The sequence below is a fragment of the Scyliorhinus canicula genome, chromosome 9 (assembly GCF_902713615.1).
Source record: "Scyliorhinus canicula chromosome 9, sScyCan1.1, whole genome shotgun sequence".
NCBI lineage: Eukaryota > Metazoa > Chordata > Chondrichthyes > Carcharhiniformes > Scyliorhinidae > Scyliorhinus > Scyliorhinus canicula.
Genome location: NC_052154.1, coordinates 92,471,300 through 92,497,494, shown reverse-complemented (window position 1 = coordinate 92,497,494; position 26,195 = coordinate 92,471,300). Strand labels below are relative to the sequence as shown.

The window sequence follows — 26,195 nt, the reverse complement described above, 5'->3', positions numbered from 1 at the left end:
TGACCTTTGTTCAGCGCCTTCCAAACCTAGACCAGTACTACTTAGACAGACTGGGGCAGCAGATGCATGGGAACATCACCAGCTGAAGGCTACTCTGTAAGTCGCTCTCCATCTTTACTTGGAAATATATCATCGTTCCTTCACTGTCGCTGGGCAAACTCCTGGACCAACAGACCTCAGGTAGAGCAAAGAGCGTCTTTCATCAATTTGAGGATGACCATCCACAATTGATGATTGTCAGAGTGTGCCTCTTTGGGAACAGTTGTAGAGCAGCATGGTAGCATTGTGGATAGCACAATCGCTTCACAGCTCCAGGGTCCCAGGTTCGATTCCGGCTTGGGTCACTGTCTGTGCGGAGTCTGCACTTCCTCCCCGTGTCTGCGTGGGTTTCCTCCGGGTGCTCCGGTTTCCTCCCACAGTCCAAAGATGTGCAGGTTAGGTGGATTGGCCATGATAAATTGCCCTTAGTGTCCAAAATTGCCCTTAGTGTTGGGTGGGGTTACTGGGTTATGGGGATAGGGTGGATGTGTTAACCTTGGGTAGGGTGCTCTTTCCAGGAGCCGGTGCAGACTCGATGGGCCGAATGGCCTCCTTCTGCACTGTAAATTCTATATCATCAGCCCAGAGTACGGCCTGACAGAATGGTTCAGGGTGAACCTTAAGAAAATAATACCTCGTCTCCCTCCAGACCTTATTTGCAAAGACACATTTCACAAGGAGGTGGTCAACTGTCTCTTCCCCACCATGGCCACCTCTAGAACAACATACAGACAGGATGAAAACTTGGATGTCTCCAAAGGACCTGATAGGATGGGTCGTTCTCACCACAAGCCATGATAGGTCTTGTGCCTGTTTGAAAGTTTTGGTGATGAGGCATTCTGCCACATAACTTTGACATTCTCCTCAGGGAACCATCCAACACGATTCACCACCCCATTCCCTGCAGGGCCTCAAGAATGCTTTGTGCAGACCACTGCTTGATGGACTTGCATAAACATTTCCACGAGGAGCACGTGGTACAGCATGGACCAGCGACTTGGCGTGTTCCTCAGCATCTTGGCCAGACCAATCCATCACATGACTGGGATCAGATAGTACTTCGGCACCTAGTGACACTCGATGTATGCATAACTAGGGTCTATGCAGAGCTAGATGCAGCCACACGCAGTGGTGGCCAACTAAATTAGAGTGATGTTGGGCATGTTTTCCCATATCATCTAAAGGTGGATACATCTTGACCCTGTGGACTTGGTCTTTTTCGATCTCCAGGTAAAGCAGAAGATGGCTGGGTAACCATTACAGCCCATGAGTGAGGAATGGGCCAGACCTGCGCCACGTAAATCTATGCAACACCCAAACTGGATAAGAGAGAGATGGAAACTGCGCTACGGATGTTTGTTTGGAGCAGTTGGATACAATGGTGGATTCGCTTCCCAATCACCAATTTAGAGAGCACATCTATTTGCTAAATGGGCGATATTCTGTCAAACACCTCCTCCTGATCGAGGCTGGTGAGGAAGATGTCCACCCCGCCCCAGACATAGGTATGGAGTAGCCTGAGGTTATCAGAGATCTTCCTTCCGGGTCCAGCACAAGTCCGGTGTGGGTGGATCACCGACTGCGGACTAGAATCGAACAGATTAGCGATGACTTTGGACAGAATTTTACAGTCCACAACAAATAGAGAGTCCACAGCCAATTTCGAATTTGTTCTCTTTCTCCCTCTCTGCTTGCAGATAATGGTTGATCCTCATAGATTCTGGCATGCTTCCCCCCAGAAGCATCTCACCTGTACTTCCAGCGGGTCTGGACCAATCCAGACCCACAGAGCTGAAAACAACTCAAGAGGTGAGTTATCGCTTCCGGGATTTCTACCCCTCTCGAAGGTCTCAATGCCCTTATTCAACTCATCCAGAGTTAGAGATTTGTCCAGGCTCTCCCACTTTATGTCGTGTTCATGTCTTATCATCTGGAATAAAAGTATTTCCTGACCTTCAAAATGTCTGACTTCGATTATGTCACCGAGCCGTCTTCTTCCTTCAGGGTGCTGATCACAGAGAGTTCCCTGTGTACCTTTTGGAAGAAGAAATGTGAACACACCACATCCTGCTCCATGAAGCAGACTCTCAACCGGAATGTTATCCGAGACAAAGAGGGAGGCTTCCTGGTCCGATTCCAGCCGGTGCAGGTTTTACCTGCTGTTCAATAGTCGGGATATCGCTCTCGCCCTTTGCGGAAGAAACATCCCTTGATGTTCTCCCTGACGGTTCCCATCAATGTGTGAGAGACTAAAAGGGGGATTTACATTGTTTCCCAACGTTTGCGGTGCATTTTGAGTCCCTTAATGTTCTTGGAGGTCAACAGTTTAATGTACATCTGCCAGGTCTCCCTATCGACCCTTTGGTCTTCCGGTCAGTGACAGTCGACCAGTAGGGTAAGAGACAGGTATTGGCCGTGTGGATAAATTCACTTCCACAAAGAGATTCATGGAAGCAGTTACATTTTAACCTCATTAAACCCCCCCAGTCTTGTTGTCACTTTTATTGAAACCAGCTTTTTGTATACAGTTTTTACAAAAAACTGAATTCAAATTTTTTATCTGTCGTTGTTCGATGTGAACTCGCGTTCCACGGAGTCAGTTAGCTGATGAGTTTCAGTTACAGTTAATTTATTGGCACAGCGTCATGGAAAAATGTCGCAACATGCTACCTGCTGTGTGGAACAAGCAAAGGTTCAGTTTACATTGTACTAAAGCTGATTGTGGCTTTCAAGCATAATTTTATTTCACAATCCCCAGGTGTCTCACACTCGGCAGCACCTCATCTCATAACACGAGTGTTGAGCAACCTGAGCCTCAGGCTCTAAGTGCGGTATTGTGCACTATCACTGCTTTGCTAATGCATATATATATATGTATGCGTGTATGTATATATATATATTCGGCGATGAATTAACCCTCTTGCTATTATTCCGAACGAAGATCAAAACTTTGAAATAATTCATTAGTTGGGAAAACTGCTTTGACGTAGATGCACTGTGGAGTGGAGGATGGTCTTGATTTTCCCATTTTAGGGAGTTGTGTGGTATCCAACCAGTGTTGGAAACGGGGGACAAAATGTTCAGCTATCTGCCGGGCCTTGCACGCAGCATGGATACGATTGGAAAATCTTGGGGCCCTTTCTATCATTGGATGAATTGTCCTGATTGAAGGGGAAAAGGCGGGCAGTGAAAACTTCAGCCGACTGACCGACTCCGCCCGGAGATCAAGGCGTTGTAAAATTCCTCTCTATTTTCCAACCTTTCAGTAATTCCAATCTACCGCTGGAGCTGTAGTGATCAAAATCATAATTCAAATATTATGTGCTGCAATTTGTAAAATTAAACAATCTTGGGTAACTTTAACATTGTAAAACCCAGGGTATACTGTTCAATTCGCAATGGCCCTTGGACTTTGAACCATTAATTTACAGTCAGCTTATTTTTTCTATATTAACTAACTGGAAGCCTTGAATCCCTTTTTGAATTTTTTTTTATTTTGCCCCCTTTCATTTTTTTTTAGGGACTTTTTTTTAATTTACGAGAAGTCGTTTCCCTATGGGGAAGACTCGGTGGCTGGAGACGCAGAAATTAATATAATATAATATAACCTTTTATTGTCACAAGTAGGCTTACACTAACATTGCAATGAAGTTACTGTGAAAAGGCCCCAGTCATAGAACATAGAACGATACAGCGCAGTACAGGCCCTTCGGCCCTCGATGTTGCACCGACATGGAAAAAAAAACTAAAGGCCATCTAACCTACACTATGCCCTTATCATCCATATGCTTATCCAATAAATTTTTAAATGCCCTCAATGTTGGCGAGTTCACTACTGTTGCAGGTAGGGCATTCCACGGCCTCACCACTCTTTGCGTAAAAAACCCACCTCTGACCTCTGTCCTATATCTATTACCCCTCAATTTAAGGCTATGTCCCCTCGTGCTAGCCACCTCCATCCGCGGGAGAAGGCTCTCGCTGTCCACCCTATCTAACCCTCTGATCATTTTGTATGCCTCTATTAAGTCACCTCTTAACCTTCTTCTCTCTAACGAAAACAACCTCAAGTCCATCAGCCTTTCCTCATAAGATTTTCCCTCCATACCAGGCAACATCCTGGTAAATCTCCTCTGCACCCGTTCCAAAGCTTCCACGTCCTTCCTATAATGAGGCGACCAGAACTGTACGCAATACTCCAAATGCGGCCGTACCAGAGTTTGGTACAGCTGCATCATGACCTCATGGCTCCGGAACTCAATCCCTCTACCAATAAAGGCCAACACACCATAGGCCTTCTTCACAACCCTATCAACCTGGGTGGCAACTTTCAGGGATCTATGTACATGGACACCGAGATCCCTCTGCTCATCCACACTACCAAGAATTTTACCATTAGCCAAATATTCCGCATTCCTGTTATTCTTTCCAAAGTGAATCACCTCACACTTCTCCACATTAAACTCCATTTGCCACCTCTCAGCCCAGCTCTGCAGCTTATCTATGTCCCTCTGTAACCTGCAACATCCTTCCGCACTGTCTACAACTCCACCGACTTTAGTGTCGTCTGCAAATTTACTCACCCATCCTTCTGCGCCCTCCTCTAGGTCATTTATAAAAATGACAAACAGCAACGGCCCCAGAACAGATCCTTGTGGTACGCCACTCGTAACTGAACTCCATTCTGAACATTTCCCATCAACTACCACTCTCTGTCTTCTTTCAACTAGCCAATTTCTGATCCACATCTCTAAATCACCCTCAATCCCCAGCCTCCGTATTTTCTGCAATAGCCGACCGTGGGGAACCTTATCAAACGCTTTACTGAAATCCATATACACCACATCAACTGCTCTACCCTCGTCTACCTGTTCAGTCACCTTCTCAAAGAACTCGATAAGGTTTGTGAGGCATGACCTACCCTTCACAAAACCATGCTGACTATCCCTAATCATATTATTCCTATCTAGATGATTATAAATCGTATCTTTTATAATCCTCTCCAAGACTTTACCCACCACAGACGTTAGGCTCACCGGCCTATAGTTACCGGGGTTATCTCTACTCCCCTTCTTGAACAAAGGGACCACATTTGCTATCCTCCAGTCCTCTGGCACTATTCCTGTAGCTAATGATGACCTAAAAATCAAAGCCAAAGGCTCAGCAATCTCTTCCCTGGCTTCCCAGAGAATCCTAGGATAAATCCCATCCGGCCCCGGGGACTTATCTATTTTCACCTTGTCCAGAATTGCCAACACTTCTTCCCTACGCACCTCAATGCCATCTATTCTAATAGCCTGGGTCTCAGCATTCTCCTCCACAATATTATCTTTTTCTTGAGTGAATACTGACGAAAAGTATTCATTTAGTATCTCGCTTATCTCCTCAGCCTCCACACACAACTTCCCACCACTGTCCTTGACTGGCCCTACTCTTACCCTAGTCATTCTTTTATTCCTGACATACCTATAGAAAGCTTTTGGGTTTTCCTTGATCCTACCTGCCAAAGACTTCTCATGTCCCCTCCTTGCTCGTCTCAGCTCTCTCTTTAGATCCTTCCTCGCTTCCTTGTAACTATCAAGCGCCCCAACTGAAACTTCACGCCTCATCTTCACATAGGCCTCCTTCTTCCTCTTAACAAGAGATTCCACTTCTTTGGTAAACCACGGTTCCCTCGCTCGACCCCTTCCTCCCTGCCTGACTGGTACGTACTTATCAAGAACATGCAATAGCTGTTCCTTGAACAAGCTCCACATATCCAGTGTGCCCAACCCTTGCAGCCTACTTCTCCAACCAACACATCCTAAGTCATGTCTAATGGCATCATAATTGCCCTTCCCCCAGCTATAACTCTTGCTCTGCGGGGTATACTTATCCCTTTCCATCACTAACGTAAAGGTCACCGAATTGTGGTCACTGTCTCCAAAGTGTTCACCTACCTCCAGATCTAACACCTGGCCTGGTTCATTACCCAAAACCAAATCCAAAGTGGCCTCACCTCTTGTTGGCCTGTCAACATATTGTGTCAGAAAACCCTCCTGCACACATTGTACAAAGAACGACCCATCCAATGTACTCGAACTATATCTTTTCCAGTCAATATTAGGAAAGTTAAAGTCTCCCATAACAACTACCCTGTTACTTTCGCTCTTTTCCAGAATCATCTTCGCCATCCTTTCCTCTACATCTCTAGAACTATTAGGTGGCCTATAGAAAACTCCCAACAGGGTGACCTCTCCTTTCCTGTTTCTAACCTCAGCCCATACTACCTCGGAAGAAGAGTCCCCATCTTGCATCCTTTCTACCACCGTAATACTGTCCTTGACTAGCAGCGCCACACCTCCCCCTCTTTTGCCCCCTTCTCTGACCTTACTAAAGCACCTAAACCCCGGAACCTGCAACAACCATTCCTGTCCCTGCTCTATCCATGTCTCTGAAATGGCCACAACATCGAAGTCCCAGGTACCTACCCATGCTGCCAGTTCCCCTACCTTATTTCGTATACTCCTGGCATTGAAATAGACACACTTCAAACCACAGACCTGAACACTGCCGCCCTCCTGCGAAGTCAAAACTGTGCTCCTGACCTCTCTACTCTCAATCTCTCGCACCCCAAAACTACAATCCAGGTTCCCATGCCCCTGCTGAATTAGTTTAAACCCCCCCAAAGAGTACTAACAAATCTCCCCCCCAGGATATTGGTGCCCCTCAGGTTCAGATGTAGACCATCCTGTCTATAGAGGTCCCACCTTCCCCAGAAAGAGCCCCAGTTATCCAGAAATCTGAATCCCTCCCGCCTGCACCATCCCTGTAGCCACGTGTTTAATTGCTGTCTCTCCCTATTCCTCATCTCACTATCACGTGGCACGGGCAACAACCCAGAGATAACAACTCTGTTTGTTCTCGCTCTGAGCTTCCATCCTAGCTCCCTAAAGGCCTGCCTGACATCCTTGTCCCCTTTCCTACCTATGTCGTTAGTGCCAATGTGGACTACGACTTGGGGCTGCTCCCCCTCCCCCTTAAGGACCCGGAAAACACGATCCGAGACATCACGTACCCTTGCACCTGGGAGGCAACATACCAAACGTGAGTCTCTCTCGCTCCCACAAAATCTCCTATCTGTGCCCCTGACTATTGAGTCCCCAATTACTAATGTTCTACTCCTTTCCCCCCTTCCCTTCTGAGCAACAGGGACAGACTCCGTGCCAGAGGCCCGTACCCCATGGCTTACCCCTGGTAAGTCGTCCCCCCCACAAGTATCCAAAACGGTATACTTGTTACTCAGGGGAACGACCGCAGGGGGTCCCTGCACTGACTGCTTCTTCCCAGTCCCTCTTACAGTTACCCATCTATCTCCAGTCTTTGGTGTAACTACTTCCCTGAAGCTCCTATCTATGACCCCCTCTGCCTCCCGAATGATCCGAAGTTCATCCAGCTCAAGCTCCAGGTCCCTAACACGGTTTTTGAGGAGCTGGAGTTGGGTGCACTTCCCACAGATGAAATCAGCAGGGACACTGACGGCGTCCCTCACCTCAAACATTCTGCAGGAGGAGCATTGTACTGCCTTCCCTGACATCCCCTCTAGATTAAAAAAAACAAGAAAAAGAAAAAGAAAGGAAGAGCTTACCTGATATTACCTCAAACCCTGATCCCGCTGAAAGGTAAGCAAACTTAAAGGCACTCACTCACCTTCACGACAGGCCCCTGCTCCCGCTTCCCAACCACCGTGGGGTGGGGGGGTTGGTTAGAGGAGGAGGTAGGGTGGGAAAGTGTTTCGGGTTTAACTGTCACTTGCCAACAGCCCCTCCACAAACCACCTTCAACTTAGGCTGACCGCACTGCACGTATGCAAATTTCCCCAGAACAGCTGATCAGTAGCTCTGCTCTGCTGCCCTCTGCTGGTCGCAGCATTCCGGCGCCTGTTTGGGTACACAGTGTTGGTACGGGAATTGAAACCCCGCTGCTGGCCTACAAACCAGTTGTCTAGCCCACTGAGCTAAACCAGCTTTACAATATGTAAGAGGGCGGGTGGTCGGGGGGGGGGGGGGGGAGGGAATGTCAGGATCTACAGGATTTAACTGAAATCCGTATGTACATATAAAGCAGTACATTGTTCCATTCTAGAAGATTAATGCCTGGAACAGTTTTATCAACTGTTGCTACTTTAGTGCGTTTAAACTTAAACCAAACAGAAAATGCTGGAAAATCTCAGCAGGTCTGGCAGCATCTCAAGGCAGAGAAAAGAGCTAATGTTTCGAGTCCAGATGACCCTTTGTGAAAGTTTAAACTTAAGCTATCTATTAATGGATCAAAATAAAGAATGCTGAACTATGTTTTCAGTTTTTAATTTATTATTTCACGGGATGTGTGCATTGTTGCCCATCACATTATCACACCATTTCAGGAGGCAAGAATCAACCACATTGCTGTGGATCTGGAGACAAATGTATGTCAGGCCAGGTAAGGATGGAAGGTTTCCTTCACATTAGTGACTCAGATGTGGCAAACTGTTTATTCCCAGATTAATTCATTTAATTGAAATTCTACCAGTTGCCCTGATGGGATTGAACCGACGTCCCCAGAGCATGTCTGTATTACTAGCCCAGTGAAATCACCACTAATCCATTGTCTTCCCTTCTTGTCCCCAGCCTATTTATGATTCAATAATATTTAGAATCACAGAATGGTTACAGCGCTGAAGGAGACCTTCGGCCCGTCATGTCTGTGTCAGCTCTCTGCAAGTGCTAGTCACTCAGAACTTGAAACATTACTTCATTGCTCTAATGGACCGTGAAAAGCGTTTTAGGAATTGAAACCTCATTGTTTCAGCGCCACTCCCAGGCCTTTCGCCTGGAACTGATTTTCCGTTTTGGGTAATAATCTAACTCTCTTTTGAAAACCACCATCGAAACTGCCTCCGCCACTCTTCCATGCAGTTCGTTCCACAAATGGTTTCAATAATAAATAGCTAGGCAATCCCGAGGGGTCGAATGGCCGACTCCTGCTCCGAGTTTTTCTGCCTCAAGGAGCTGTCTCCTGATATTCGCCTTATTCCAAGATTAGTTTAGGGATAAAAATTCTCCTGCGGTATCTGTAGCCCAAACTAGATTTGGCATAGGCTTAGCCACTTTGGACAACAGGACTCCGTTATCGAATGTCTTCGGAACCCAATAGAGAGGCTCAGTGCAGACTCAATGGGCCGAATGGCCTCCTTCTGCAATGTTGGGGTTCTGTCGGACACATTATTTTTTGATAGGTTAGAGTTTTATATTATTCATGCATATTGTTTAAAATGTTAAAAATGCAAATAATATGAAAGGAAGACACTTTTAAAAGTTTCATTTGTCATGAGGCTGTTAATTTCATTAAATGTGTAATTTACTGTATAAAACGTGGGCGTAGTCACAGAAGGTGAATGAGTTTTTTTTAGAACTTTGGTTTGTCACGAGGATGTTAATTCCATTAAAGGAACTGTAATGGATAGAATGTGGTTATCAGTCGCTCACGGGTATGATTGTCTACCTAAGATACGCAGTGTTACAGGTCACGGGTTCCGTGGGTCCTTATGTGGCTGATGAGCCTTAACCTAGTGCCCTATCTTCAATCACTCACTTGGCAGGGTTTTCAAAAGATGGCATTGGTCCTTGGATGCTAAGTCATGGACAATCCTTTCTCAGGCTCCTTTTCTGGAACTCCTCTTGCTTTCGAATGTTCTTAAAGAATTGTGACCTTCAATCAGGAGGTTCCTCCAAGTTGGTCACCTCTGAGCAAAGCTCTACCAGGCATGACGTCTATGTTTTATTTCTTGAGGTAAACCTAAAAGGTGTCTTTGAAGAGCTTCCTTTGTCCTCCTCTTGATCGGCATCCTTCCTTGAGCTGGGTGAATAAGATTTGTTTTGGCAGTCAGGACTCAGATTTCCAAATCATATGGACGGCCCAATGGATTTGGTTTTGAATGATCATGGCCTCGATACTGGTGTTATTGACTCCTTCAAGGAAATTAATCTGAGTATTCCTGTCCATCCAGCTGATTCAGAGCTGAAGTACATTTGGATTTTGCAACATATTTTAAGCTGAATTATTAACAAGTCTCCCTGATCATTAGAAGTCTCAGTGACTACTTCAAATGCTTTACCAAAGTTGAATACAAAATGGAGGAACGCAAATCATATAGGATAAAATGGACAATGTTTGCAGCACCAGCAGGCTGCACCTAGCAGGTGTAGCAGGCGCAGGAATCCAATTTTCAACAATTTTTGTAAAATAACAACCTTTCAAATCATTGAGATGTTAATTGCTGTCCAATAGTTATTGATTCAGTAATGCCTGCCTTAGAGTTGTGTTGGGGATTCAGCGATAGTCATGTCAGTGCACGATAATGGTAGGTATTGGGATACTTCCTTCCTGGAGATGATCAAGCTTGGTCATTTTTCAACGTGAAGGCTACTTGCCACTAATCACCCCAGTCAACGAATTGATAGGTTGGTGAAAAAGATAAGTATTGGTTTTCAATATTGAAACAGAAAAGAACTGAAACAGTAACGAGTCTTTGGAACTCCTTGCCGCAGAGAGCTGTGGAGGAAGAGTCCTTCAGTACATTTAAGACTGAGGTAGATATATTTTGATCAGTAAGGGAGCCAGGGGCTGTTTAGCACAGGGCTAAATCGCTGGCTTTGAAAGCAGACCAAGCAAGCCAGCAGCACAGTTCAATTCCCGTAACAGCCTCCCGAATGTGGCGACTAGTGGCTTTTCACAGTAACTTCATTTGAAGCCTACTCGTGACAATAAGCGATTTTCATTTTCATGAGTTACGGGGAAAGGGCAGTTAAGTGGAAAGCAAGCATGTCGGATCAGCCATGATCCTATTAAATGATGGAGCATGCTTGAGGGGTCCGACTGTTGTTCCTGATGAGAAAGTATGTGACTAACTGTGCACACTCTGAACCGAATGACTTCTTCCACGCTGTATTATTATATGTTTCTCTGCTACTCTAAATAATTCACTGATAAGGAAATTAAATTCAACTAGCAAGAAGCAAAAAATCAACTTTGCCGTTAACTGGAGAACAACAAAATGAAGCCTTTGTGCCTCCTTTCTTTGTACTATAAACGTTAATTTTTATCGCCCTAGATAGCACGTCACGAAAACAGGTGCAATATGTGATGTTACCCATACGGGAATCATTGCAATTAAAGAGCAAGAAACTGGAGAAATCAGCATTTGAAAGAGGAAACTAGGTTCACTTGATAGCCTGACACAATTGTGGCTTTTTCACAGTTTTTCTTTTAACTTGAGCATTGATGTACCGTCAATTCACCAAGAAACTGAGAGAGCGAGTGAACATTAGGCTTTATTAATCATGAATTGCCTAGCCAGAGTTGGGTGTACAGATGAGTGCCACCCACTAGTGGCCAGTCTATATATGGCCCTGGTGAGGGGGGAGCCAGAGGCGGAGCCCCCGTTACAGTACAGGACTTGGAAGTAGCTCTTATAACCACTTCCAGGTCATAAGACTATAAGAATACACTTCCAGGTCATAAGAATATAAGAATATAAGAAAAAGGAGCAGGAGTAGGCCATCTGGCCCCTCGAGCCTGCTCCGCCATTCAATTAGATCATGGCTGATCTTTTGTGGACTCAGCTCCACTTTCCAGCCCGAACACCATAACCCTTAATCCCTTTATTCTTCAAAAAACTATCTATCTTTACCTTAAAAACATGTAATGAAAGAGCCCCAACTGCTTCACTGGGCAAGGAATTCCATAGATTCACAACCCTTTGGGTGAAGAAGTTCCTCCTAAACTCAGTCCTAAATCTACTTCCCCTTATTTTGAGGCTATGCCCCCTAGTTCTGCTGTCACCCGCCAGTGGAAACAACCTGCCCACATCTATCCTATCTATTCCCTTCATAATTTTAAATGTTTCTATTAGATCCCCCCTCATCCTTCTAAGTTCCAACGAGTACAGTCCCAGTCTACTCAACCTCTCCTCATAATCCAACCCCTTCAGCTCTGGGATTAACCTAGTGAATCTCCTCTGCACACCCTCCAGTGCCAGTACGTCCTTTCTCAGATAAGGAGACCAAAACTGAACACAATACTCCAGGTGTGGCCTCACTAACACCTTATACAATTGCAACATAACCTCCCTAGTCTTAAACTCCATCCCTCTAGCAATGAAGGACAAAATTCCATTTGCCTTCTTAATCACCTGTTGCACTTGTAAACCAACCTTCTGTGACTCATGCACTAGCACACCCAAGTCTCTCTGAACAGCGGCATGCTTTAATATTTTATTGTTTAAATAATAATCCCGTTTGCTGTTATTCCTACCAAAATGGATAACCTCACATTTGTCAACATTGTATTCCATCTGCCAGACCCTAGCCCATTCACTTAACCTATCCAAATTCCTCTGCAGACTTCCAGTATCCTCTGCACTTTTCGCTTTACCACTCATCTTAGTGTCATCTGCAAACTTGGACACATTGCCCTTGGTCCCCAACTCCAAATCATCAATGTAAATTGTGAACAATTGTGGGCCCAACACGGATCGCTGAGGGACACCACTAGCCACTGATTGCCAACCAGAGAAACATCCATTTATCCCAACTCTTTGCTTTCTATTAATTAACCAATCCTCTATCCATGCTACTACTTTACCCTTAATGCCATGCATCTTTATCTTATGCAGCAACCTTTTGTGTGGCACCTTGTCAAAGGCTTTCTGGAAATCCAGATATACCACATCCATAGGCTCCCCGTTATCTACTGCACTGGTAATGTCCTCAAAATATTCCACTAAATTAGTTAGGCATGACCTGCCTTTTACGAACCCATGCTGCGTCTACCCAATGGGACAATTTCTATCCAGATGCCTCGCAATTTCTTCCTTGATGATAGATTCCAGCATCTTCCCTATTACCGAAGTTAAACTCACTGGCCTATAATTCCCTGCTTTCTGCCTACCTCCTTTTTTAAACAGTGGCGTCACGTTTGCTAATTTCCAATCCACCGGGACCACCCCAGAGTCTAGTGAATTTCGGTAAATTATCACTAGTGCATCTGCAATTTCCCTAGCCATCTCTTTTAGCACTCTGGGATACATTCCATCAGGGCCAGGAGACTTGTCTACCTTTAGCCCCATTAACTTGCCCATCACTCCCTCCTTAGTGATAACAATCCTCTCAAGGTCCTCACCTGTCATAGCCTCATTTCTATCAGTCGCTGGCATGTTATTTGTGTCTTCCACTGTGAAGACCGACCCAAAAAACCTGTTCAGTGCCTCAGCCATTTCCTCATTTCCCATTATTAAAACTCCCTTCTCATCCTCTAAAGGACCAATATTTACCTTAGCCACTCTTTTTTGTCTTATATATTTGTAAAAACTTTTACTGTCTGGTTTTATATTCTGAGCAAGTTTACTCTCATACTCTATCTTACTCTTCTTTATAGCTTTTTTAGTAGCTTTCTGTTGCCCCCTAAAGATTTCCCAGTCCTCTAATCTCCCAGCAATCTTTGCCACTTTATATGCTTTTTCCTTCAATTTGATACTCTCCCTTATTTCCTTAGTATCCACGGTCGATTTTCCCTCTTTCTTCCGTCCTTCCTTTTTGTTGGTATAAACCTTTGCTGAGCATTGTGAAAAATTGCTTGGAAGGTTCTCCACTGTTCCTCAACTGTTCCACCATAAAGTCTTAGCTCCCAGTCTACCTTAGCTAGTTCTTCTCTCATCCCCTTGTAATCTCCTTTTTTTAAACACAAAACACTAGTATTTGATTTTACTTTCTCACCCTCCATCTGTATTTTAAATTCCACCATATTGTGATCGCTCCTTCCGAGAGGATCCCTAACTATGAGATCATGAATCAATCCTGTCTCATTACACAGGACAAGATCTAGGACCGCTTGTTCCCTCATAGGTTCCATTACATACTGTTCTAGGAAACTATCGCGGATACATTCTATAAACTCCTCCTCACGGTTGCCTTGACCGACCTGGTTAAACCAATCGACATGTAGATTAAAATCCCCCATGATTACTGCTGTACCATTTCTACATGCATCAGTTATTTCTTTGTTTATTGCCTGCCCCACCATGTCGTTACTATTTGGTGGCCGATAGACTACTCCTATCAGTGACTTTTTCGCCTCACTATTCCTGATTTCCACCCAAATGGATTCAACCTTATCCTCCATAGCACCAATGTCATCCCTTACTATTGCCCGGATGTCATCCTTAAATAACAGAGCAACACCACCTCCCTTACCATCCACTCTGTCCTTCCGAATAGTTTGATACCCTCGGATATTTAACTCCCAGTCGTGACCATCCTTTAACCATGTTTCAGTAATGGCCACTAAATCATAGTCATTTACGATGATTTGTGCCGCCAACTCATTTACTTTATTCCGAATACTACGAGCATTCAGGTAAAGTACACTTATGTTGTTTTTTTTACCTCTGTTTTGAATCTTAACATCTCCAGTTTTATTCCTTTTGTTATTACTGGGCCTATTCACTGTGCTCCCCTCAGTCACTGTACCTTGTACTGTCGACCTTATGGATTTCTGACTATGTCTTCTCTGCCTTGCACTTTTCCCCTTACTTCCTTTTGTTTCTGTCCCTGTTTTACTACCTTCCAACTTCCAGCATTGGTTCCCATCCCCCTGCCACATTAGTTTAAACCCTCCCCAACAGCTCTAGAATAGGTTACAGTATCATACAGATAGCTCATGCACTAGGTGAATATATTCACCACAAGCACGATTCACTTAAATATTCTATCTAATACGTTTATCTAGTCTGCGTAACAACATTGCTCGTTGTTTCCCTTTTCCACCGGAATATATGTTTGTTTTCCTTTGCTGACAGCATACGCCATCTTGCCGTCTATTTTCAGGCTGTGAATTCGAAAAAAACAAACTAAAATTAGCTCCAGTAGGGTGAAGCATGCAGCAAAATGAAAAACAATGTACTTTTTTTCGAAATTACATTGACCAACTGCATTCTTCTCACAGGGGGAAATATCCTCCCGGTCTTCCAGCCCTGGCCCTTTTTGTTATGTGGCATTCTGTAGCCTTTTGAAATTATTCACATTTTTACGTGCCCTCTCACTCACCTTCTGCCTCTTCAGAATTCGCTTCTCACAGTGATACTGCTAGCTTGCTCTCCCGCCTGCCCTCTCATTGGGTCAGGTACATTTCTGTTCCAACTCTTGTCCTTAACTGGGTAGTGAATACGCGGCGGCTTCAGAATGTTTTCACAATGCCTCTGCTCTGACACGAGCGGGAGATAGCCCTAATGCGGGAGAAATGCCTAGCTGCAGAACATTTCGCCTAGTGAGTGTTTCGGGCACAGTTCTAAATGATGCAGATATGTTTAATCAATATTGAGACCAGAAGAACTAGACGCTACGTTGACTTTGTGCTCCCACATTCTACCCTCAGTACATTTGTGGCAATCCATTATTTCCATCTCTCAACTCATGACAACTTTAGTTCCACCTCTATCCGCACTGCCGTATGATCATTCACGGTGAATCAATGCCTAGATTATCCTCCTTTTCGAAATGTCTCCATGGCTTTGTCCCTCCCTATCTATTTTAAGCGACTCCATCTCTAAACACCTCTGGTACTTCTACTCCTCTAATTTTGCCCCCTTCAACCTCGCTTTATCATCGGCAGCGGAGCATCCAGTTGCCTCAGCTCTAAACTCTGGGATCGCTTCCTCAAATCAACCAGTTGTTCGCCTTCAAGATGTTCGTCAACACTTATATCTTTGGCCAGGCTTTTGCCATCGCTCCTTCGTCAAGCCATATAGCTCCATGGCCAGTTGTGTTTGAGATCTCCCCTTTGAGGTGACTTGGGACTTTGACTATGAGCATATTATGATATTGTACATTAATGCAAGTTGCTGTTCTTTGGAACCAATGCTTATTTCCTGGTGAATCTTAATCTAAATAGTTGTGTTTGGATTTACATGATCAAATGTAAAATGAATTAATAATCAGTACTGATGGAAATGCTATTTCCGGGATTGTACTGCTTAGTTAGAGGGAGGCTGTGGAGAAATCACATGGTCTATTGACAGACTCCACTAAGAGTGTTGGCTTGTTTGTCCTGTCTCTGGAGCCTTTCTCTGTGACTTACCTTTGCATATCAGTATATAGAAAACCCTCCGATATTGTGATGGATGTTGGATTTTTAAATATGGATTGTACTATGTGTCTGTTGCCGTGATTTAATTCAAATAATGTAGGTTAAACTATCCAGATTAAATGTCTGCTAAACAGTGATGAAGGGGTAAACAGCCATGCACGCTATGATGTCACTCATGGGAGGGGCTGCGTCCGTTTCTTCGTTTCCTTTTCAGCCCTGCCATATGTATATTTTTTGTTTCATTTTTAGAGTTCTGATCTGGATTTTGAGGAAATTAGTTTTGCCTCTCACACTGACTTCTGAAACCTTCGCTCCAAGGACTTTGTGAATAAACTTGTAAAACCACGAAGTGTTAATTTTATTAATGAATGGCATTTGTCCTGAATGTGGAGTTTGATTAATATAAATCCTAGAAGTAGATGTGAAAGTAAGTCAAAGACCTTTCTTTATATTTTTAAGAACTGTTTAACTGTTAATTGAAAAGCTGTTTTCCTCATGGATATGAATCGAGTTAATTCTGTGTTAGTTATATAGTTTGCTTTAATACAAAAAGTTCCTATCTGTTAGTGGATTCACTCCTGGGGGTGAAGTGTCCTTTTCTTATAGTTTACAAATTGAAAAATTGTCGGGGTTTCTCGGCAGGTTTCCTAATAAAAATTGGGGTCTGGTCCGACATCCTAACACCATCCAGAATCTAACCCTGTCCTGGGAGTACATGACCCGTCGATGTAATGGGAGATTCAATTTCTACCTAAACTCCTTGCTGAAGTGTTTGATGGGACATTATGGATGGAAGTACGTTAACATCCACTGGACCCTGTACTTGACTTGGAATGTTTAAAGCCGATACAGGGACAGACAGGGGTTTGTTTACGTTGCGCGATGACCACTCGTCCATATAAACATTCAGCAACAATGCACGTACAAAATTACCAGGTCCTGCATATAATTTAAATGCATTTATTGGAGGTTTGTGTTATTTTGTTTTTACCATCTTTTTGAACTGTAGTAGAGAATTACACCACTTCTTCGAAGTCTCGTAGCCCCTTTTCATTTCTATAATTTCCTCCCGAAGTGAAATGAAAAATTCATCTGGATATTACGTGAAGGTGAGGAGGCAGATCTGACTGATTCTCAATCAGTGGCGCCTTGAGGATAACAGGGTAGGGGAAACCTCATATATCCTGAAATGCATTAGACCCGCAAGGATGCAAATCATTCCAAACTTCAAAACACAAACTAAAACTTTAAAAAAAAATCTGTACTCCTTAATCATTACTTTATGCTCGTTTGATTAACTGTTTGATAATTTATTTATTTCAGATTGTGGTTGCAATTGGAACAGCTTAGATATCAACTCATTTCTATTTCTGGATCATATTCAATATTTCCTTCTTTCCTCACAGTAATATTTCTTTCTTCACTACTTCCTGTCACTGTTGGCGGCGGACTGAATTTTTCTATTTGATGGTTAGTCTGTCGGTATGGTTTTAAAATAACACAGCTCAGAAACTAATAAACATATTTCAATAAAACCTGGTACACAGATACGATTTGGCTTAATGTAGAACTGGTTCTTGTTTTGGCTAAAATGCATTACGGGTTGTGCTTCTAAATTGTTTTTAAAGGATCAATTGACAATGGGTTATAGAGCGCCATGGTGGCACAATGGTTAACACTGCTGCTGTAGAGGGCCTGAGACCCGGGTTCAATTCCGACCTTGGGTGACTGTGTGGAGTTTGCACGCTCTCTCCGTGTTTGCGTGGGTTTCCTCAGGGTTTGGTCTCACATTCCAAATGCTGAACTGTCCCTTAGTGTCCAAAGGGTAGGTGCGGACTTGTGGCCTTGGTAGGGTACTCTTTTGGAGGGTTGTTGCAGGCACGATGGACTGAATGCATGTTTGGGATTCTATTCTTCTTCTAAGAATTAATTCTATCAATTTACTTTTTTTATTTAGAATGTTGTTAATTGTTTTACAATGTTGTGGATTGTCTCGTGGGTAAGGGTGGAATTTGACATTGCTGTCATAATACCAGCGGAGCAGGTTTTTCAACGTGGCTTGACCTGACGCCTTCCCAATGAGATTGGAGTTATTAACGAAGACATTTCTATTTTTAGCTTTTTCCTTTCAGAGTATCAACCAGGCAGGGAAAACTTTCAAAAAAGACTCGGCTGTTACAATTCTGCTGAGGCTAACACAGTATGGGCGAGTTATGTGCTCTGCTGAGTTCCCGCTTCAGTTTTTACAAATGTATCAAAGGGAAGCCACATAGCTGGTTCCTTACCGTTACACTTACTGAGTTTATAACTCATCAAAATGAAAGCACCGAGTGTTAGAAATATCAATGCAGCTCCTGTGTATCCAGAAATTTGCAGATAAATGGGCGTGGGCTCATGGTCTGTAAACATGATAATACTGAGAATGAAAATAGCGAAGATAATACTACTGTTGCTAACAATACGAATGATCATTTTTCCTTAAAATACAGTGTTTTGAAACCAATCTGTTCAACAACATTTGTTGCATGGTTTACATCTTCAGTGTTTCAATAACAGAGACGAAGAATGAAGCTTTTAACTTGCGTAATTTCGGATTGTTATCGATTCTGTTTTCACATTCATTTGATTACAATTATTGTTACATTGCAGGAATAAAAATATATCACTTGCATTTTTATTGACACAGCAGTCAGGAGCTTTGCAGCCAGGCATAAACTGCAGCCGCATGAGTTTAGGGTCTCGGAAAGTATCTAAGCAGGATCTATGTCGGCAGCCTGCCGTAACGATGACATTTGAACTACATGAGGCAAAAGACATTCCATTGGTTCCCTTTTATGTGTTAAATGACGTGCAAACTAATGGATTATATTTTCTGAGATCGCCCTGTTACTCGATGAGGAATTTTTCCCAAAAATCGCTTATTGTCACAAGTAGGCTTCAAATGAAGTTACTGTGAAAAGCCCCTAGTCGCCACATTCCGGCGCCTGTTCGAGGAGGCTGCTACGAGGCTTTTACTTCTTTTATCCAATTTTGAAACACCCAAGTAGAATCAACCTGCAAATAAATTTCAGAGGATTGAAATAAATTAAAGTGAATACATAGTAAACAGTGATTCACAATATCTGTACAAACGTCAGCATCTAACCTGAGTTGGAAATGGAGTCATAGTAAACAGCCACGGCTGGGTCCTGCAGTGTGAGGTGAAACACCACACAGGTATACACAATTCCGCTCTCGGCTGGCCCTGTCGTTTTCAAGATGCTGGAAGCTTCGTACGTTCCCTCTGAATTCACCTTCTGAATGGTGCTGATCCCAGTCACAATGTTGCTGTCGTTTTTATACCAGGTGAAGGTGAGAGACTCTGGATAGAACTCGGCCGCTTCACACACAAGTGACAGAGCAGATGTGTTGATTGGGGACACTTTGGGGATCAGCCTTATGGGTTCTGGAGAAGCTGTGGAACAGGAAAATGAAAACACTGATTGTCTGCACTTCACTACCTTAGTCTCAGCTGAGATCAAGTCTTCCTGGTTGGTTGGATGTAACCACCAGAATCGTACGACAGGCAGGGACCTAAATGTCTGATAGAATTTGCGATGTGCCAAATCAATGATACAATAAAATAATATGAGGGTGATTCACAAAGCACATATGCAGTGATAGGAGAAACTATTTCAGTGAGGCTTGACAATCAGGCCGCACCACTTTCTGCGGGAGTTATATTTACACTGAATCCAGAGTCTTCATAGTCAGTTCAGTACCTTTAAATAAAAACACAAAATGCATTCAGGTGATGTTAATTTATATTATTCACTTTATGATCTATAACATAGATCAGTTGGAGTGTGTGTGGTAGCATGGTGGGGTGGGGGGGGGGGGCATCCACACGAGCGATAGTTTGATTACCCGGATAGAAAAAAATAACTCTAAAGAGAGACAAAAGAATAGTCAGGAAGTGAGAGTTGAGATATTTTTCCGAGGAGCAGAATGGTTGAAGCAGCTGAATAATCAGCCATAGCTTCTTCCATCCCGATAAATTACACCTTCCAGTAGTTAGTGTATTAATATTGCAGTTACAACAGTTTCTTACTTATTCGCTTAATTCAAAGCGACATGATTCCAACAGATTTAACATGCAAATAATATATATGTTTAGGCTACCATGCATTCTGAGGTATCAAAACATATTGACTTTCTGAATGTAGGCATTGTGTAGAAAAAGAACAACATTAGGGTGAGCCTTTGTGAATCGCTGGTTAGGTATCAGTTAGAACATTTTGTCCAATTCTGCACTTCTTGCTTTGGAAAAAAGATAGGGTTTGAAGAGGGTTCAGAGGGATTACCAGAATCATACTAAGAATGAGAGACTACAGAAGCGAGGATTGTTACCCTTCTGACACACAATTGTTAGAGTAGATGAGGTTGGGACACTTTGAGGATCAGTTTCACTGGTGGTCGGGAAGCTGTGGAGCAAGGAAATGAAAACACTAATTGACTGGACTTCACTACCTCACTCTCGTTGGAAGCCCAGTCTACTTACATATAGTCAAGTGATGCTTCGTCGCAAGCACAAAACTACATGACTGACAAAATGTGTTGATCTGGTTTTTGAATGCCACACTGATTTTAATACGCCCTTGGACTGCATAACTATTCAAAATAAAATTCTCACTATAAATATTAGCCAAATATATGAAAAATTAAGAACATAATTAAGTACATTGACAACATAAAGTAATTGGGCCAAGTCATTTAGGCTTGTTTAGCTCTCATACATCTTCTTTCAGCTAGCCAATTACTGATCCAAACCGCTAAATCACCTTCAATTCCATACTTCCTTATTTTCTGCAATAGCCTACCGTGGGGAACCTTATCAAACGCCTTACTGAAATCCATATATACACCACATCAACCGCTTTACCCTCATCCACCTGTTTCGTCAACTTCTCAAAAAACTCAATAAGGTTTATGAGGCATGACCTACCCTTCACAAAACCGTGTTCAGTATCGCTAATCAACTTGTTCTTTTCAAGGTGATTATAAACCCTATCTCTTGTAACCTTTTCCAACATTTTACCCACAACCGAAGTAAGGCTCACAGGTCTTTAATTACCAGGGTTGTCTCTACTCCCCTTCTTGAACAAGGGGGCAACATTTGCTATCCTCCAGTCTTCCGGCACTATTCCTGTCGACAAAGACGACATAAAGATCAAGGACAAAGGCTCTGCAATCTCCTCCTGGCTTCCCAAAGAATCCTAGGATAAATCCCATCTGGCCCAGGGGATTTATCTATTTTTACATTTTCCAAAATTGCTAACACCTCCTCCTTGTGAACCTCAATCCCATCTAGCCTGGTCGACTGTACCTAAATATTCTCCTCGACAACATTGTCTTTCTTCAGTGTAAACACTGAAGAAAAATATCCATTTAACGCTTCCCCTATCTCCTCTGATTCCACACACAACTTTCCACTACTATCCTTGATGGGCCCTAATCTTACTCCAGTCATTCTTTTGTTCCTGATATACCTATAGAAAGCCTTAGGGTTTTCCTTGATCCTATCCGCCAATGACTTTTCGTGTCCTTTCCTCGCTCTTCTTAACTCTCCCTTTAGGTCCTTCCTGGCTAACTTGTAATTCTCAAGTGCCCTAACTGAGCCTTCATGTCTCGTCCTAACATAAGCCTTCTTCTTCCTCTTGACAAGCGCTTCAACTTCCTTAGTAAACCACGGTTCCCTTGCTCGACAACTTCCTCCCTGCCTGACAGGTACATACTTATCAAGGACACGCAGTAGCTGTTCCTTGAAAAATCTCCACATTTCGATTGTACCCATCCCCTGCAGTTTCCTTCCCCATACTATACATCCTAAATCTTGCCGAATAGTTGCCTTTCCCCCAGCTATAATGCTTGCCTTGTGGTATATACCTATCCCTGCCCATCGCTAAAGTAAACATAACCGAATTGTGATGACTATCACCAAAGTGCTCACCTACATCTAAATCTAACACCTGGCCGGGTTCATTACCCAGTACCAAATCCAATGGGGCATCGCCCTTGTTGGCCTGTCTACATACTGTGTCAGAAAACCCTCCTGCACACACCGCACAAAAACTGACCCATCTATAGTACTCGAACTATAGTATTTCCAGTCAATATTTGGAAAGTTCTAGTCCCCCATAACAACTACTCTGTTACTCTCGCTCCTGTCGAGAATCATCTTTGCTATCCTATCCTCTACATCTCTGTAACTATTCGGAGGTCTATAGACAACTCCCAACACACTGACCTCTCTCCTCTCCTGTTCCTAACCTCGGCCCATACTACCTCAGTAGACAAGTCCTCAAACGTCCTTTCTGCCGCTGTAATACTTTCCTTGATTAACAATGCCACACCCCCCCCCCCCCCCACCACTTTTTCCATCTTCTCTGTTCTTACAGAAACATCTAAATCCTGGAACCTGCAACAACCATTCCTGTCCCTGCCCTACCCATGTCTCCAAATCGCCACAACATCGAGATCCCAGGTACCAACCCATGCTGCAAGCTCACCCACCTTATTCCGGATGCTCCTGGCGTTGAAGTAGACACACTTCAAACCAGCATCTTGCTTGCCGGTGCCCTCTTTCGAACTTTTAACCCTATCCCTGAGCTCACTACTCTCAACATCCTGGACACTGGGACTACAATTTAGGTTCCCATCCCCCTGCAGAATTAGTTTAAAACCCCCCCCCCCCCCCCCCCCCCGAAGAGCACTAGCAAATCTCCCCGCCAGGATATTGGTACCCCTCTGGTTCAGGTGAAGACCATCCTGTTTGTAGAGGTCCCACCTACCCCAGAATGAGCCCCAATTATCCAGGAAACCAAAACCCTCCCTCCTGCACCATCCCTGTAGCCACGTGGTCAACTCCTCACTCTCCTTACTTCTCACTTCGCTAGCACGTGGCACGGCTAACAACCCAAAGATAACAACTCTGTTTGTTCTAGCTCTCAGCTTCCACCCTAGCTCCCTGAATTTCTGTCTCAAATCCCCATCTCTCTTCCTACCTATGTCATTGGTACCTATTTAGACCACGACTTGGGGCTGTTCCCCCTCCCCCTTAAGGATCCCAAAAACATGATCAGAGACATCACGAACCCTGGCACCTGGGAGGCAACACACCAACCGTGAGTCTCTTTCGTTCCCACAGAACCTCCAGTCTATTCCTCTAACTATGGAGTACCCAATGACAAGTGCTCTGTTCCTCTTCTCCCTTCCCTTCTGAGCAACAGGGACAGACTCTGTGCCAGAGACCTGTGCCCCATTGTTTACCCCAGGTAAGTCGTTCCCCCCCCCCCAACAGTATCCAAAACGGTATACTTGTTATTGAGGGGAACGACCACAGGGGATCCCTGCACTGCCTGCCGGTTCCCTCTCGTTCCCCTGATGGTAACCCATCTACCTTCTTCTTTTACCTGATGTGTGACTACCTCCCTATAACTCCTCTCAATAACCCCCTCAGGTAAAGGTTAATAAAGACAATTAATCTAGATAATATTAATTCAAACGCATTAAGTTAAGGTTTCTTGTCTGCAGCAAAGATTTACATTATTACCGCCCAGAGAAGTGGCCCCACGGAAATTCGAATGCGCAAGATTGTGTCTAAAATCTTAAAAGAGGAAGAAGGACAACTTGCAGCAAATTTGATTCAAAGGATTTGGCAGCAAATGGCGTTTGAAGAGATCAACCGTGGGGCTGAGAAGTGGTGATGGCTGAATAAACAGTCACAGTTTCTTTGTTTCCATTATAGCTGGCAGCAAAATTAACTTTAGATTTGGTCTGACCTCAGTTCACTGAACAGAGCTATAAATTCCATAGGTTGGTTTCGACGTAATGTTGAGTAACCCCGGGTGATTATCAAATCTAATTTCCAACAAGGATCAAAATGCTCCTCGGGATTGAATTTCCAGCTGCCTGGAATTTATTCAAATACACAGAGATTCCATATGCTCCTCTTGTCTTCTTTCAATTAGGTACCAACTTACGGAGCGCTGCTCCTTCCCCAGATGAATGAAGAGGATTCACCTGAGGAAGGAGCAGTGCTCCGAAAGCTAGTGTTTGAAACAAACATGTTGGACTTTAACCTGGTGTTGTAAGACTTACTGTGTTCACCCCAGTCCAACGCCTGCATCTCCACATCATTTCAATTAGGTATGAAGCTCTCTCCAGGAGAGGGAGCAGCGCCTCCTAGTAGCCAGTATCAGTATTTTATTATAAACCAGCCATCTAATCAATTACAATCGATATGGAACGGGCGGATTCCACAGTCAGAACCGCGTCTCTAACCCGATTATCGTAATCTTTGAAGGCGGCACGAAGGAAAATCAGAACTGAGGCTTTTGAAATTGAATATTTGAACATTTTGACATCTTCACACTGCCAGAAGGAATTGGAGGCTTTGGAGAGGTTTAGAGGGACCTGAAAGAAGCCTACAATGTTATGAGGGGTATGGACAGATTGGATAGTCAGAAACTTTTTCCCCTGGTGGAAGAGTCAATTACTAGGGGACATAGGTTTATGATGTGAGGGACAAAGTTAAGAGGAGATGTGCGAGGGAAGTTTTGTTACACAGAGAGTAGTGGATGCCTGGAACTCACTGCCGGGGAGGTGGTGGAAGCACGTACCACAGTGACATTTAAGGGGCGTCTTGACAAAGACATGAATATGATGGGAATAGTGGGATACCGACCGCGGATATGCAGGAAAGTTTATGTCAGACGGGCAACATGGTCGGAGCAGGCTTGGAGGGCCCAAGGGCTTCTTCCGGTGCTATACCTTTCTTTGTTCTTTGAATTACAAATCACAGAACGTTGACAATTAAGGTCCCTTTTGCTCCCATGTATTGCGCAAGTCCTCTTTGTGTTACCCTGCACTAATTAACACAGAATGTTGATGAATAGAAAACAAAGAATTGTGACATGGTTTTAGATCTGACTTTAAATAATGCTCTCTCATCCTCTTCCCCCAATCAACATCAGCAATCAATTCACTCAATAATCAAAGCAACCCATGATACTCCATACAACCACCCACAATAACAGAGGCGGCAACTCGCTTACCGTGCACAACAAGTTTCGATCCGGTTCCATTCAGGATCTCGTTACCTGAGTCTCGCACTCCGCAGTAATAGAATCCGGAGTCGGGGACACGGACATTCAGGATCTGGAATGAAGTCGCTCCATTTGTAAAAGGAAAGAACCGTTTTCTGCCGTCAGAATCTGGTTGTAATGAGGCTTGGTTGCCAAGTTTCCACCAATAAACATCCACGTGTGAGTGAATCAGGACTGGGCTCGCTGTACAATGGAACGTCATGTCTGAACCTGCCATCAGAATGGTGCTTTCAGGAGTTTGCGACACTGAGGCAGAAACAACTGTAACATATTAAACATGTAGTTACCATATTTATACTTTAAATTATACTGTAACGGCAGACAGAGTGAGAGAGAGAGAGCTGGACAGGTAGGTAGGGAGGTAGGTAGGGAGGGAGGGAGGTAGGTAGGTAGGTCGATGGGTGGATGAAAGATTGGTAGACTGAGCGGAAGAAACTGAAGGGGAAAGACCTTGTTGTTTGTTGCGGAAAGTACCTTCGTAAATAATTCCCAGGGCCCATATGTATTGACATCCAAACATAGCGCAAATGATCTGATGTGCCTCTGATAATTTGCAAATATTTTATTGACAGTCCGATTTGATAGATGACGTGGTGAGCTGTTCCCTCAAATGTCGCAACCTATTTCAAGGGACGAGTTATGAATGAGACCTGGACAGCACCCGTCAATCGAAGTTTAAGTAGTTTCTTATTGGCCGGAATGTGGGATTGACCTCATTGACAGCATTAGGAAAGCGACAGTGTGACAGCACGTTGCTGGAATGAGGCGGGAACCTTTGAACAGAATGCGGGATCGCAGGGGCTAGTTTAGCTCACTGGGCTAAATCGCTGGCTTTTAAAGCAGACCAAGCAG

General features: G+C 43.9%; 1 protein-coding gene across 3 annotated transcripts; it reads right to left on the bottom strand.

The window, feature by feature from the left end:
* Nucleotides 1–11,528: 11,528 nt before the first annotated feature.
* Nucleotides 11,529–25,958, bottom strand: LOC119970992 (tapasin-related protein-like). Of its 3 annotated transcripts, XM_038806114.1 has the most exons (6): nucleotides 25,818–25,958; nucleotides 25,293–25,604; nucleotides 19,343–19,651; nucleotides 18,483–18,596; nucleotides 14,748–14,940; nucleotides 11,529–11,547 (listed from the first exon to the last, which is right to left on the bottom strand). In XM_038806114.1, the coding sequence occupies exons 1-5, from the start codon at nucleotides 25,861–25,863 to the stop codon at nucleotides 14,936–14,938; spliced, it is 786 nt and encodes a 261-aa protein (XP_038662042.1). In that variant the 5' UTR covers nucleotides 25,864–25,958; the 3' UTR covers nucleotides 11,529–11,547; nucleotides 14,748–14,935. The 3 variants fall into 3 exon arrangements, with proteins under 3 accessions (XP_038662042.1, XP_038662043.1, XP_038662044.1); XM_038806115.1 differs by lacking the exon at nucleotides 11,529–11,547 and having other exon boundaries at nucleotides 14,745–14,940; nucleotides 18,495–18,596; XM_038806116.1 differs by lacking the exons at nucleotides 11,529–11,547; nucleotides 18,483–18,596.
* Between the last annotated feature and the right edge of the window lie 237 nt (nucleotides 25,959–26,195).